This window comes from Rana temporaria, chromosome 13, assembly GCF_905171775.1.
Source record: "Rana temporaria chromosome 13, aRanTem1.1, whole genome shotgun sequence".
Lineage (NCBI taxonomy): Eukaryota > Metazoa > Chordata > Amphibia > Anura > Ranidae > Rana > Rana temporaria.
Genome location: NC_053501.1, coordinates 50,243,931 through 50,258,277, shown reverse-complemented (window position 1 = coordinate 50,258,277; position 14,347 = coordinate 50,243,931). Strand labels below are relative to the sequence as shown.

The 14,347-nt window shown below is 44.1% G+C and overlaps 1 protein-coding gene across 4 annotated transcripts in view; it reads right to left on the bottom strand.

The window, feature by feature from the left end:
- PAPLN (papilin, proteoglycan like sulfated glycoprotein) overlaps positions 1-14,347 on the bottom strand; it is a 144,049-nt gene that overhangs the window by 83,043 nt on the left and 46,659 nt on the right. For all 4 annotated transcript variants that reach the window (XM_040333471.1, XM_040333468.1, XM_040333470.1 and 1 more), the window contains exons 3-4: positions 11,942-12,003; positions 7,590-7,705 (exon numbers count right to left, since the gene is read on the bottom strand). In XM_040333471.1, coding sequence (XP_040189405.1) covers positions 7,590-7,705; positions 11,942-11,998 — 173 coding nt within the window. In that variant the 5' untranslated portion in view covers positions 11,999-12,003. The remainder of the gene's footprint in view (positions 1-7,589; positions 7,706-11,941; positions 12,004-14,347) is intronic.

The following is a 14,347-nucleotide window of genomic DNA, read 5'->3' as shown; positions in this document are numbered from 1 at the left end:
CACAGGAATGTCTGGGGAAGAAACGCCAGCTTCTGACACCATGCTGACCCACTCACCTGACAGCCACTCAGGGACTAAGTCAAGGTACAAAAAAAAGCCCACCCTCCTAGCTGCCTAGACCGAGGGGTATTCCCAGAGGACTCACCGCCCTCACCCAGGCACTGCCCAGCGCTGCCATGTGCTCCAACTCCCGCACAGTTTGTGCCTGAGGTGATCTGCCGCTCGCTCCTTTCAGAATGATAAACTAGCGCTAGAGGCCAAACCAATGTTGAAAGCCCCAAAAAGATGGCCGCCAGCCGCCTCAGGAAAAAAGAGCGCGAGCTACAAGAAAATGTCCGAACACCGTATTAGCCATAGAAACAATGCTGCTACAAGAAAATGGCCGCCACTGTATTAGCAATAGAAACAGCACGGCTACAGGAAGGCCACAATACACTGGGTACCCGAACAAAGGCCCCCCAAAAGGCAGACTACCCACACTTAGAGCAGACTCGGACACCACGCGCAGCCCCCAGTCAGGACCCAGAGCCCCCCTCAGGGACCCCCCGGTGAGGTACACAGCAGGCCCAGCAAAGCATGGGGAGGAGGGATGGATGGGGAAAGAGGAAAGGGAGGAATAGAGACCCCCTAATCGATCACCCCAGGAATGCCCAGCTGTTCTATGCTGCCAAGAGAGGAGGAACCTTACTTACCCATCCCTGCGAGGACTGCTGGACGCATTCCTGACAGACCCACCACCGAGCAGTATGGAGTGGCTGTCAGCCACGGCCCACTGTGACTGGACAGCAGTAGCCCGGTCATATGTGGGCCCCAGAGCATATAGCTCACCGGCCACCCCTGGAGCAAACGGGGTATGTCGTGGCCGACCCAGTGCATAGCTAAAGGCCTGCTCACGCTCAATGGCCGGACTGGGGAGACTACAAGGATCTACATTATCCAGCCTGTCACCCAGCCGGCAGTTGATAGTAGATCTCAGGATCAAAAATAAAAATAAAAGTAAAAAGTTCTCCAGGACCAATGGGCTCCTAGGGAGCCAGGTCCTTCTCCTACACTAGGGAGAAAAATCTAAGCTGCTGAGTGCAGGGTGAGGGGTTATGACCAGAGGGACCGCCCCCTGGGCAGGGCTGTTAAGCTTTGGTATAATTACATGTTTTTATATATCTAACATATCCTGTGACCACATTCTTCTAGTGACAAAACGTTGGGAGGAACGACGTTCTTACGTCACCACGTTGTGCACTAGACCCAGAAGATACGGGCTGCTGAATCGAAGAGCCGGCCGGATCGATTGTTTTTTATATGCCACTATCTTACTGCTGTGATGTAAGTGCGCATTTTATGTCATCCATTAAAACTTTTTAAAGGGTTTTATGCTATGTAAGCTTTTTTTTTCATATATGGTGTATTCCGAATACTACGCTGTATGAGCTGTATGAGACAACACTGAGGCTCACATCCTACCAATAGAGACCCTAGGGTGTGGCATTAGCCATATGCGCTTATTGATCTCCTATAATCTAGAGATCACATCCATCTGGTAAGCGGCAGTGTTATTATTTGGTGGAGGCACTATTCTGTCATCACTCCTTCCTAAATATATTGTATTAGTTTGACACTGGGGATGTTTCAAGTGCTTATGGACATTTTTTTGCTATCAATTATTATTTATTAAATTAATTTGTTATTGTTTTTTAACACCATTGTTAATGATAACTTCGTAGTTATTTTTTTGTTTACACAGATTGTTGTTTATTCACTTTTCAGGCTTCCACAAAATTTTGGAAATCATTTATTCTGGTCATTCCATTGAGGTCTCATAGACCAACTTATAAGTATTTTTCACATAGTTTGTGGTTTACACTTTCAGTTGGTATTTATTTAGTACTCACGGTATTAATGTCACAATTTAGTTCACAATATCTTTTTCTTGACCATTATTAGTAGTGTTGTATAACATTTTCAGTTGCCGCTTTACCATTTATTGATTAGCGCAGTACACTTTTTACATATATCCAACATGTCTGCCTAGTCCTCTCCTAATAGACGGAACATAACCCAAATGTCAAGACTTAAGGAAGCTGTGTCCGTCCATGGACGAAAGAGGAAACAAGTTTTCACAGAAAAGGTCAAGGTGCCTTTTTTCATAACAGTAATGTTTAATTTTAGATTTCAATTAATAATTTCATAAAGAGCCCCTCAACAAATTCCTTCCTGATAGCACTGCAGGGATCATATCCAAGTGGAAGAGGGGCATAGGACCAATGGAAAGAGGCTCTCTCAGCAGTTCCCCTATGCTCCCTAAACGTGGCCCAAAGGCTGTCCCAGTTATATATACTCCTGCACGTACATTACACGCCAGCTAGACTGGTGAAAATGGGTATGCGAGAGGATCCTTCCTGCACAAGGGACCACAGTGACCTGACCCACATGCTATGGAGGTGCCCTAAATTGCATATTCGCTGAAAGGAGGTGTTGGATACTATTAATCGTGTATTTCAGGTCCAGCTTACTGGACACCCTAAACTGTGCTTGCTGGGAATTAGAAACAATATCCCGGATGAGGAACCCTATAGACTAGCGATAGCTAGGGCTCTCTTCCAGGCTGGGAAACTAATTTTGAGGTACTTGAAGTCAGAAAAAAAACCTACGTTAAAGGAATGGCTGAATCAAATGGGTGACACTATTAGGTTGTAAAAATACATTTATAGGGGGAGTATGAAAAAATGTAAAAAAATTTAGTCACAATGGCTGGACGTTCCTGGTTTGGCCCTGGTTATTTGTTTATGGACCGTCTGCTTTTGTAGAGGGGAGATAATAGGCACTGGAGGAAGTATCGCACCCGGGATACTCATCCCTTGTAGAAATCGTCTGGTTGAGAGGTGGTTTTACTTTCATTTGTTTTCTCTTTTTTTCTCTTCTTTGTGTTACCCTCATTGGGCTACTCCAGGGCTCGAGTCCTGGGAACGCGTGGGAACAGCGTCCCTGCACTTTTTTCACAGCAAGAACGCAGTTCCCTTTGCAGGACTAGACCAGGCACGAGCAGCCAAGCCGCCTGAGCCAATCCTTCACTAAACGGCGATGCCCAGCATTGCCATATAGTGAAGGACTCGACTCGAGTCACTCTCAGGGGCAAGCCAACTGAGCAGAGCAGACTCGGAGCTCCTCTTCCAGGCTTCGACCTCGCCTGCCACCTGTCCATCAGTACGCGGCGGTTGCATGTCACATTACGCGGAGGCGGAGTCACACAAACTGTGTGTGCAGTGAGCTGTAAAAAAAGCCCTTTTGGAACCCTGCTATAATATATATTTATATATATAGATTGACCAGCCAGCCAGCACCCTGAGGCCAGCCAGCCAGCACCCTGAGACCAGCCAGGCCAGCACAAAGACCAGCCAGGCCAGCACAGAGACCAGCCAGGCCAGCACCGAGACCAGCCAGGCCAGCACCGAGACCAGCCAGGCCAGCACCGAGACCAGCCAGGCCAGCACCGAGACCAGCCAGGCCAGCACCGAGACCAGCCAGGCCAGCACCGAGATCAGCCAGGCCAGCACCGAGATCAGCCAGGCCAGCACCGAGTATCCTGAGGCCAGCCAGCCAGCACCGAGGCCAGCACCAGTATTTTCTGTGAAATATATATGCATATGAGCGTATCATTTTTTTTTGGTGGGGGAGTGGATCTTGGGTGGGAGTTCCCACACTTTTTTCCCCGGGACTTGACCCCTGGGCTACTCCAAGAAATATGCTAATGTATTGAGTAGAAAATATTTGTTGCTACATACCAATAGTTTGAAGGTGTACATCTAATTTGTAAAAAATAATGTATGTACTGTATTGCTTGTATCTATTGTTCTTTCAATAACATTTTATTTGATTCTAAAAAAAATATTTCATAAGAAATAATAAAATATTATTTCTATTATTCCTCATTACTTTGGTTGGGGATCAGACTATATTTAAAATAAAGTTGTGACCACAAGGATAAATATTTTCATACACAAGGCAGTGGTATATCTACCGAAAGGCATTTGCCTTGGGCTGCATCAGAGGGGTGGTGCCGCTCCTAGGCAGAAGGGACCAGTGGTGTCACTACAAGGGGGGCAATTGGCCCCCTAAGTTATTCCTTGCCCCCCTGCCAGGGCGGGTGTGTCGGGGCAGGCTCAGCTGAGCTTGGGTGGTTTTGGCTGGGCGCGGGCAGAAGGTGGTCTTGCGACTTATGAATCACAACAGCCAGGACTGACTGGGGAGATGGGAGCGCTGCCCGCCAACGCCGAGATCCTTGGAGTGGGGTACTGCTGTCCTTGAAATCCACTGTGATCTGTGACTACCATCAAATCATCTACTATACAGAGAGGTGACGTTTCTATTCCCTATGATGACCATGAATGATCATTAATAAGGAGTAATGTCGGCAGTCTCAAACCATCTCCTGTATACTGTCTGCAGTCTCTGACCATCAGCTGTATCCTGTTTGCAGTCTCTAATCAACTCCTGTATCATGTCTGCAGTCTCTAATCAACTCCTGAGGTGGAGCTCTAATAGGCAGAGGTGGGGCCTAAAGAGGAAGGGGTGGAGTTTACAGATGAGGGGGGAAATCTTAAACAAGAAGAGGTAGGACAAGTTTAAATAAGGGCGCCAGATTTAAGTCTTGCCTAGGACAGCACAAAACCAAAATACACCACTGACACAAGGCATGCAAGGGCATCTCTTGCAAAAATGATAGACAGGTTAAAGTCATTCTGTCATGAAATTAATATGGGGCTGCCAATGCCTTCTTCTGAAAATGCTAGTTCTCAAGTACTTTTAAGTCACAGACCCAGAACATGCATAGTGTGAACGTGTGTTGGCAAAGTGTCAGAATTACTCATCTCTATACTTGTTTTGGATCAGCCATGTAGACAGTATTGAAGCAGCGGAAATCAGAAATGATTACATGCATCCTGTTATAACCTTTAACCATTTAATATTTTTTTACAGTATAGCCATAAAAAAATCCAATCTGATGGGTTTTGCAGGTTAATGAACTTAAATAATACAAATGTATATGCCTAGTGATCCTCTTAGTAACTATTGAATCATAACTTGACACCATTATAACATCAAAACCATCTCCCCCAATCACCCATTTGATGGTTTGTACACACAAACTAATACTGGATTAATCACCTATTTCTGTATCAAGGCATTAAGCTTAACTACAGCTAGTATATAATTTAGAGGAACAGCCTAGCAGAGCATAACAATTAGCAGTAGCTACTCTGACCAATCAGCTCAGTGAAATATTAAACTTATGTTTGGTCTCCCAAATCTGGAAAACTGAGAGGAAGTTGCTGTGGTCATGAAGTACGTAGCATCAATTGTCAATTCAGACCCTGCCTGGTTTGAGGGCTGTTTGATGTAAGAAATGCTATCATGACCTAGTCCTAGTAGATGATAGGCTCAGCAATGGCATGCAATGCCAAGCTGCTGCTAACAAAGCAAATATTGGTATGCATTAAAAGGGGGATTACTCCAGAGATAAAACAATAATTCTCCCACGCTACAGACTCGGGTCTGGCGGCACCTAGAGTATGCTGTCCAGTTTTGGGCACCAGTCCTCATGAAAGATGTACTGGAAATGAAGCGAGTACAAAGAAGGGCAGCAAAGCTAATAAAGGGTCTGGAGTTATATATGATAATTAAAAACGTTTTGACTTTGTATATATGTACTATTCTAATCTTTGTAAATATTTCCTTATATTCTATATTAGTGCTGGATTCTGAACTGGTGGTCCCAGATCAAGTGCCCCGAGGAAGCCTGAATGGCGAAACATGTAGGGATGGGACATTCTGCTGTGACCACCATCCTTTGAAATTTGGGAAACCAGCAACCCACCACTTCCAATATTCGCTCTGATAACCAATTTTAATTGAACCTTTTTGTATATGTCTGTACTAACAAAATAAATATAATTGTTTATGCATACTGTTTATATATACCATTCGTTTATAGCACCGTTACAATCCCAATCTCCTTTCCTATTTAGGGATGAGGTGCGTATCCTTTCAGAATCTCTCAGATCTTCTCCATTTGATCTACTATGTAACTATAACTATGACCATCAAAACTCAGTGACTTGCATTGATCACTGAAAGCCAGCTCCTGGTGAGGGATGGACAAGACCGAAGGTTATTTTCTGCAACCTTTCATCTACATCAGTTAAGTGATGTTATTATTCTTTGCGTGTGTGTGAGAGAGAATTATTTACTGGTATGCAATTGGTGTCATTGCCAATAAATCTATCTTGGGGTCATTTCAAAATGATTTAAAGTGGAATTAAACTCACTGATTTAACGGTTTCCCAAAACAGTTACATTCAAGGCATACTGTAAACTATAAGGCCTTATGAACACAGGATGTAAACAAATGCTGCATTTACAGGCTTTTGACTTTTTTTCAGCCTCTAAACTCCCCTCCATGTTAACTTATGTGGCCAACCGAACTGTCAAACCAATAACTTTTGTCATAGCTAATCACATGTGCAGCACCATGGCAATTACAGAACAAAGGCCAATTAAGCATCTTCCTTAGCTGTAAATGATAGGAGGGTTTAATTCCACTTTAAGATGAAAAAAGGCAATTGGAGATCTCACTAGTGTATAAGGAGTCTAAGTGCCAAGCACAAAAAATGGTGGCAGTGGTGGGATTCTTTATTTCAGGTCATAAGATTAAGCCAACGCATCACAATGATGGCAGTGGTGAGATCCTTAATTTCTGGTCATGAGATTAAGCCCAACACAAACCCATACATATAGCCGACTTACAAGTATGCCATAGTTTATGCAAATATAGGATTTTGAAAAGGTGGCTGTAGCGGGAGGGCCCGTGGAACCCAGAAGCTTTTAGAAAGTATGAGCCAGAAAATAATGGACATTCAGAATATGTCTTTGATTGCTTTAAAATGATTCTGTAATGTGTATCCACAATATCTCCCAGGATATATGCCATATTAAAAGAGTGACTCATTCATAATGTTGGGACACATACTGTTAGATGCTAATGTCACCAACTCCAGCCTACCTGTCTGTCTGTTGTGATGTAAATGAATCTAGGATGGCTTCTGAGGATCTTTCATTGTGCTTGTGCTAATTGACCCTGTATTGTGTGAAGGAGTCTTGTGATAATGTGTATTGTAGTTTAGGGGACAGCAAGGCTAGCCTAAAGGTCGTGTGTATAAGTCATCGGCTATAGTTAATTAGCTCATGTAAATTAGGTCAGACCCCGGAGTCAGTGTGTCTGCTAAGAGATGTATTGAGGATGATGTGTATTGGGGGGCTCGTTCGGTAACCATTGTGTGATGTTGTGGGTGGATCCGGGTCATTGTTCAGTTTTCTTAAGTATATAAAAAAGGGACCATTTCCTTCCAATAAAGTCATTCTTCCCTGCTTGAACATCAAACAGAGCTGTATCTCGTTAAATGGGGGGAATTATTCTTATGGGTCTCGTTCACCTGACTGTGGTGTGTCGTTAGCTGCCTTGTGTTTGGAAAGGGAATATTCTAAACGGCGTCAACTCCTTTCGTATTTGGGGTGTCGTTACAGTGGGCACTTACCTACGAGAGTAACATTGTCGTTCTCTGAGGCTTACACCCCCACCACAGGTTCGGCTACAATCTCCCCAGTCACTCCAATTGTCCCAAAAATCACTCTGCCTTTTCTTCTTGCTTGCCTGAAAAATAATACAATTAAAAGAATAGAATAGCAAATATCGATAGTAACACATGATAACTTATACAAATCAAATTGCTAGGAGGAAAGGGAGTTTAAGCTAACAGCTAACCCTCTTTGTTTATAACTGTAACCTAGCCACCTGTATATATAGTAGTAAATATGCCACCTTTTATTATTTTTTTAATCTGCTAAGTGATTCAGCAAGGGTTAAAAAACCCTGTGCGGCAGCAGGTAAGAGAATCTCACATACACATGAAGCATCTCAGCTTTCTGATACCCCCTTGAGCATTGTCTAATCAACAGCTCTGTTTAGGGAGGAAGAGCACTGTTGATCAGAGCATTGTTCAGTGGGGAGTGTCAGACCACAGGAGAGCTTGGTGACCCAAGGTCTGACATTCCCCAGGTGACATAAGTTTTTTTTTTTTTTTTTAAAGCTACCTGTGTAGCAATAAATAAACATTAAAAAATATATATATATATTAATAAGGGAGGGTAATAATCCCTATCAGGTGCCTTGCCATCTGTGAAAATTTCCGTTTACTTCCTGTGCCATAGCTAAACAGAAGGTGAAACAAAATCCCTCCACAGTTGGGAGATACCTGGTTGTCACCAAGTGCATCGGATATAATGTTCCCATTGGAAAAGTTCCCCAACTATTCCCCAGACATTGATCTTTCAAATACACAGACTTTGGAAGGCATTGTTGTTTGTGTGAATAAACCTTGTGCTAAGTGGTATTTTGTTTCTGGTATATAGTATAACGCAACATTGAGGCAAGAGCTAAGTGGAGTATGAGAAAAGGAGTCAAAGGAGCCCACACCTACATCTGAGAATTGTTCTGTACTGTGTACAGACTTTTGTTGACCCTGTTTGAATTGTTAATCCTATTCTGCACCTGTTTAATAATGTTCAAGTAAAGCCCCGTACACACGATCGGACCTTTGTCCGACCAAACTCACATCGGAATTCTGACAGAATTCCATCGGAGTAAAAGAGAAAATGTTTTCTATCTAAAATCCCATGGAATTCATCGGAATTACTCTGATAGGTCATACACACGGTCGGAATTTCCAATAGAAAAAGTCTGTCTGACTTTTTACATCGGAAATTCCGACCGTGTGTACAGGGCTTTAAAGCTACCCTCTGTCTTATCATTTGGCTGATTCCTCTACCTGTTACAAGAGCAATTTGTGTATCCACTAAGTCCATAGGGTATGACTGTGAATGTCTGTGCATAACAAAAAAAAAGAAAAAAAACATGTATCAATCAGAACATTAATAAATGTCCAGACGTGGTGGTCTTAAAGATACAATGCTCAAATAGCTTTTAGATGACTGACAACATTTCAACAGATATTATGGTTACAGCATCTTTAGAGCAGTGGAAACATTTACCTCAAGATACAGTGGTGTGAATGGTTGAGCTGAGATAACATACATTGCTAAATCTGCATATTTGACAGAAGATAAAACATATTATACGCCAAGCCCAGACAATAAAAAGTGAGCAGCAAACAGGCCCTCCCCTAGCGTGTTTCAGTTCAAACACTTGTATAAATGTTTGCATTTTGTCCATAGGCAAAATGATCTCATATCTGGCACAAAATCAGACAATCAAATGACTTACAGAGTTAAGTACACTATTATACTGAAAGATGTAAGAACAGGAGACTTTTACGAAAGTGGCACTGAAAGCATTGAAAACATTTTGGAGTTTGTACAAACATATTATTTTGTAAAACAGAATGCTTTATTGTTCAGAGCAGCCTATAGAGTGTTGAAATCCCAAGGATGTGACATTTTACAGGAAATAGCGATCATGTGCAGTAAAAGTAATGTCCTTAAAGAGGAGTTCCACCCAAATTTGGAACTTCCTCTTAACCCACTCCTCTCCCCCTTACATGCCACATTTGGCATGTAATTTTTTTTGGGGGGGAGTGGGGGCTTCAGCACGAGTGGGACTTCCTGTCCCACTTCCTCCTTCCTGTAGGCGACTAAGCTTAATCGCCTTCAGGAAGTGGCTGCTGTAGGCGATCGCCTAGGACACGTCACAGGTCCTAGGCGATCTCCTGGCCAATTACACGGTGCGGCGCCAGGCCGCGCCGCTCGCGCATGTGCAGTGCCGCGCCGCTCGCGCATGCGCAGTGGGTGCCCGGCCGTGAAGCCGAAAGCTGTCACGGCCGGGTGCCCACACTGAAGATGAAGACGCCGGCTGGGGAGGGGGGGAGAGGAGCGGAGCCCCGGCCGGCGCGTCGCTGGAGCGCTGGAGCAGGTAAGTGCCTGTTTATTAAAAGCCAGCAGCTACACTTTTTGTTGCTGCTGACTTTTAATAAACATAAAAATGGCTGGAACTCCCCTTTAAGTGACTTCGTATAGAACATTGCACAACATATTTGCAAACTATTCATAATTTAGTGTCTTTCATTCATTATTTTGCTTTTAAGAGCAGTGTTTTTCATATTTACTATATTACATAAAACAGATGTTTGACAACCTTGACTTAACACATCATTTTAATATGCATACCCCCAAAAAGTCTGCTTATTTATTAACAGTAAACTGTGTAGTGATGGGCGAATTTGCATGGGTCTGACACTTGCAGCAAACTAGAAACCAATCCCTACCTTTAAGATAGATGCTTTTTGTGTCAAATGTACATACTGAGTTGCCACTTGCCACCGTCACCTGCCTCCAGATTCAGCGTGTCGATTGCCACCCGTTCCCTGTCACCAGATTCAGCAAGTCACTTGCCACCGGTTCCTTGTCACCAGATTCAGCGTGTCATTTGCAACCTGTCCCCTGTCACCAGATTCAGCGTGTCACTTGCCACTGGTTCCTTGTCACTCGTCCCCTGTCACCAGATTCAGCGTGTCACTTGCTACCGTTTCCTTGTCACTCAGGCCATGCTGGCAGTTTTAGTCCCCTGTCAGTCAGGCCATGCTGGCAGTTTTAGCCACTTACTTCTGCAGCTCTCTATCAATCTCCCAAGTCTTGGTGACAATGGACTCCCTCAAAGCGTTCTCCACTGCCCCCACCTGGAGTTCGTGGCCTGCAGGGTGAGGATCCGGCTCGGCACCGCGGGGGCCACCACACTACTCTTGGCCCTCCTTGGGGCCCCGGCATCCACCCTCCTTAGTCTGCCGCAGAGCACCAATCTCAATCGACCCCTCATGTCACTGGAATACCGCCGCTTTCTCGTGGCCGGAGTCAGAAGGAGGGGCTGGGTGCCGCTCTGTGGTGGGCGGAGTTAGGAGGAGGGGCAGAATGCCGGTCTTTGGGGGCTGGAGTCAGGAGGAGGAGCTGGTGTGGTAGGCGGTGTCAGGGAAGGGCAGGGTGGCACTCGGTTTGTGAGATGGAGTCAGGAGGCTGAAAGCGAATATCGGCCCGCCCATCCCCGACATCAGAGACTGAATCTGAGAGCTGCACTTATCTGTCCAGCTCTGATGGGGCCCCACAGGCCGTGCCCAGGGGTGCCCGCTCAGTAAGACGGCCCTGCTTGGCTGGGGTCACTGAGCAGGTGGGGCCCCCCAGGCAAGTGGGCCCCCTGGGCAACTTCCCAGCGTGCCCATGCGAAAAAGACGGCCCGATTTCCATTGGACTTCTCACATATGCATAACATCAAAATGGTAAAATGATATTCTTAGATTAAAAAACAACAGAAAAGTGTCTGCTAGCAGGCATCTTGCCTTATGCCTAGTACACAAGGGCCAAGTGTCAAGAGACATCTGCCAGTTTAATAAAAACCGACAGACATTCGGCCCGTGTGTATGTCAGCCGGTCCGACAGAAGCTGGAGTAGATAGGTGAAGCTATGTGCTGGAGTAAATAGATGGAGTCCAGGTAGGGCTCATTATACCGTCTACTATTTTATATGCTGAAAACATAAAAAAAAAACACATACCCTGAGATGGCAGATAGTATCTATAAGTGACATTAGTGCCGGTTTCAGAGACTGCACATTATTATTACAGAGAGCAGACCCTGTAGGTTTGACTGTTGCCCAGAGGGTCTGATTTGTGACTCAGATGGCCATACTAAACATTATTTCACTGAGACCAAAAACCCGGGCATGAAAAATTCCTATGACGACTGCTATGCAGAAAAGTCATTAGGCTTAGTAGGAAAGCAAACTGGTTAGTATTCAGCAACCCTGTATCCGTTAAATCACAGATAATGTTAACTTCTACCCAGGAACATTGTATTTGTTAATACAAATGATAATAACTTGTACTTACTGAGTACGCTGAACCAAGTAATAGAGTCAATGTAACAAACAGCAATGGTGCCTTCATTTTACCTAAGAAAGGAATGACAATTTTTTAGTTAAAATAATACGAAACAAGTTAAGGTGAGATGGACGAAAAGAAACCAAAAAACAAAATGATTGTGTTCAGAGAAAGAAGTGTTTTCACAAAGAAATATAGAAACTGCCATTGCTGACATGTTTCTGAGAATGCAGACTCTGAAGTTATCTACTATATCCTTTCTTCTATCTTGTAAGTCACTGGGGTTTATTTACCAAATGCAAATACAGACAGTGCACTTTGTAAGTGCAGCTGCACTAATTTTTCCCAAGGCCTAGTGAATGTAATAAAGCAATGCTGATTTTCATCATGCAATCATGTGCAAGCAAAAATGTTGTTTTTGTATTATCCTTGGGATCTCTACAAAGTGAAGCTTCACCATATTCACTAAGCCCTGAGGATAAAGAATGTCCTCCATTATACTGGATTTTAAGGGGAAAGAAAACATGGGATCCCCCACAAAATCCATATTATACCCTTATCCTACCTCAAGCAATTTGTATTTGTGTAGTATCCCCAAAAATTCCATACCAGACTTATCCAAGCATGCAGCCTGGCTAGGAAAAGGGGACAGTCAGCGTGCACACTCTCCCCAATCCATACCAGAATATATATCCTTAAAATGAGGGCCATTTATCTGGGGACCCCAGGCTTAAAGAGTCCCATAAGCCCTCTCCAGCAGACCTCACAAGACCCCCACATCCACCAGGCTAGAAATGTAAGGAAGAGGCCCTTGTCTCCATTAACATTGGGACAATGTGCTTTGCCAGCCCCCCCTAGCAAAGTACCCTCCACATGTTGAGGACATATGGCCCGGGATAGGCAACAGCCAATGAATGTGTGGCATCTGGCAACCAAAGACACCTGTGGCCTACACAGCTGCAACCTTTGGCTGCAGTAGTAGCCAAAGGTTCGTCCAGGCAATGAGGCCATCTGTTTTCTGTGAACCTTGCATTGCAGTGAACTGAAACCTCCTCCATAATCACAACTTCATATGTAAAATTGCTTTGAAGTTTGCCGTTTTATGTGACTACCCTGTCACTTCGTCATGTTTAGCGTATCACATGAACTGATAATCTTGAAACTTGTGCATATTCAGAAAATCAGGTATGTGATATCAAAAAGTTTACAGAAATTCACAAATTATGTACAGTGGTACTTTAATTCTAAACTTGTTGGCTGGAAGAATGACCATTTTTTGTCCTATTTGTAAAAGAAAAAGCCTCCAAGAAGGTGCACATGCTACACATAGCAACTGGTGTAATTCTAGTTGCATATAGAAAATGTTGCTGGTCAGAAAAAAATGAAAACGAATATAGACCAATTTTTTTGTTCTAATTTCATAGGTTTGCCCTACTTCATGTAACAAGGGATGCAGCTCCTTGCTATTAATTGTTCATAGGACAGCAAGACATTTCGGCCAACTGGCAAAAAATAGGATTTTTATAACAGCTTACCTGTAAAATCCTTTTCTTGGAGTACATCACGGGACACAGAGAAGCATAGTAATTACTATGTAGGTTATAAAGTCTACCTTCAGGTGATGGACACTGGCATGCCCTTAAGGCAGGAAGTTTCCTCCCCTATATAACCCCTCCCATATCGGGGGTACCTCAGTTCTGTAGAAAAGCAATAAGTGTCCCAAAAACCCCATCAAGAGGGGCAGGAGCTCTGTGTCCCATGATGTACTCCAAGAAAAGGATTTTACAGGTAAGCTGTTATAAAAATCCTATTTTCTTTATTGTACATCACGGGACACAGAGAAGCATAGTAATTACTATGTGGGATGTTCTAAAGCAATGCCAAATGAGGGGAGGAGACATCAAAGCCCGCCGGGCGCCATCAGATGTGAGGAATCAAACTGCAGCCTGCGTCACACTGCGCCCAAAGGCGCCTTCCTCACTCCATTGGCAAAAATTTGTGAAAGTGTGGACTGACGACCAGGTTGCGGCCTTGCAGACCTGAGCCATGGAGGCATGATGATGCACTGCCCAGGAAGTGCCAACCGCTCTAGTGGAGTGCGCTTTAATCTTAAGCGGAGGAATCTTTCCTTTCAAGCCATAGGCCTGAGTAATGACCGGTCGAATCCATTTAGAAATAGTTGCCTGTCCGCTTCTAGGACCATCTGGCAGAACAAATAAAATGTCCGATTTCCGAATCTGAGCAGTAGCTTTAAGATAGATTTTTACTGCTCTCAGTACATCCAGAGTATGCAGCGATCTTTCTGTTGCAGAACTAGGTTCTGGAAAAAAGGAAGAAAGAACCAGATCTTGGTTCAGATGGAAGTTTAAAAATACCTTAGGGAGGAAGGTCGGATGAGGCCGTAGGACCACCCTG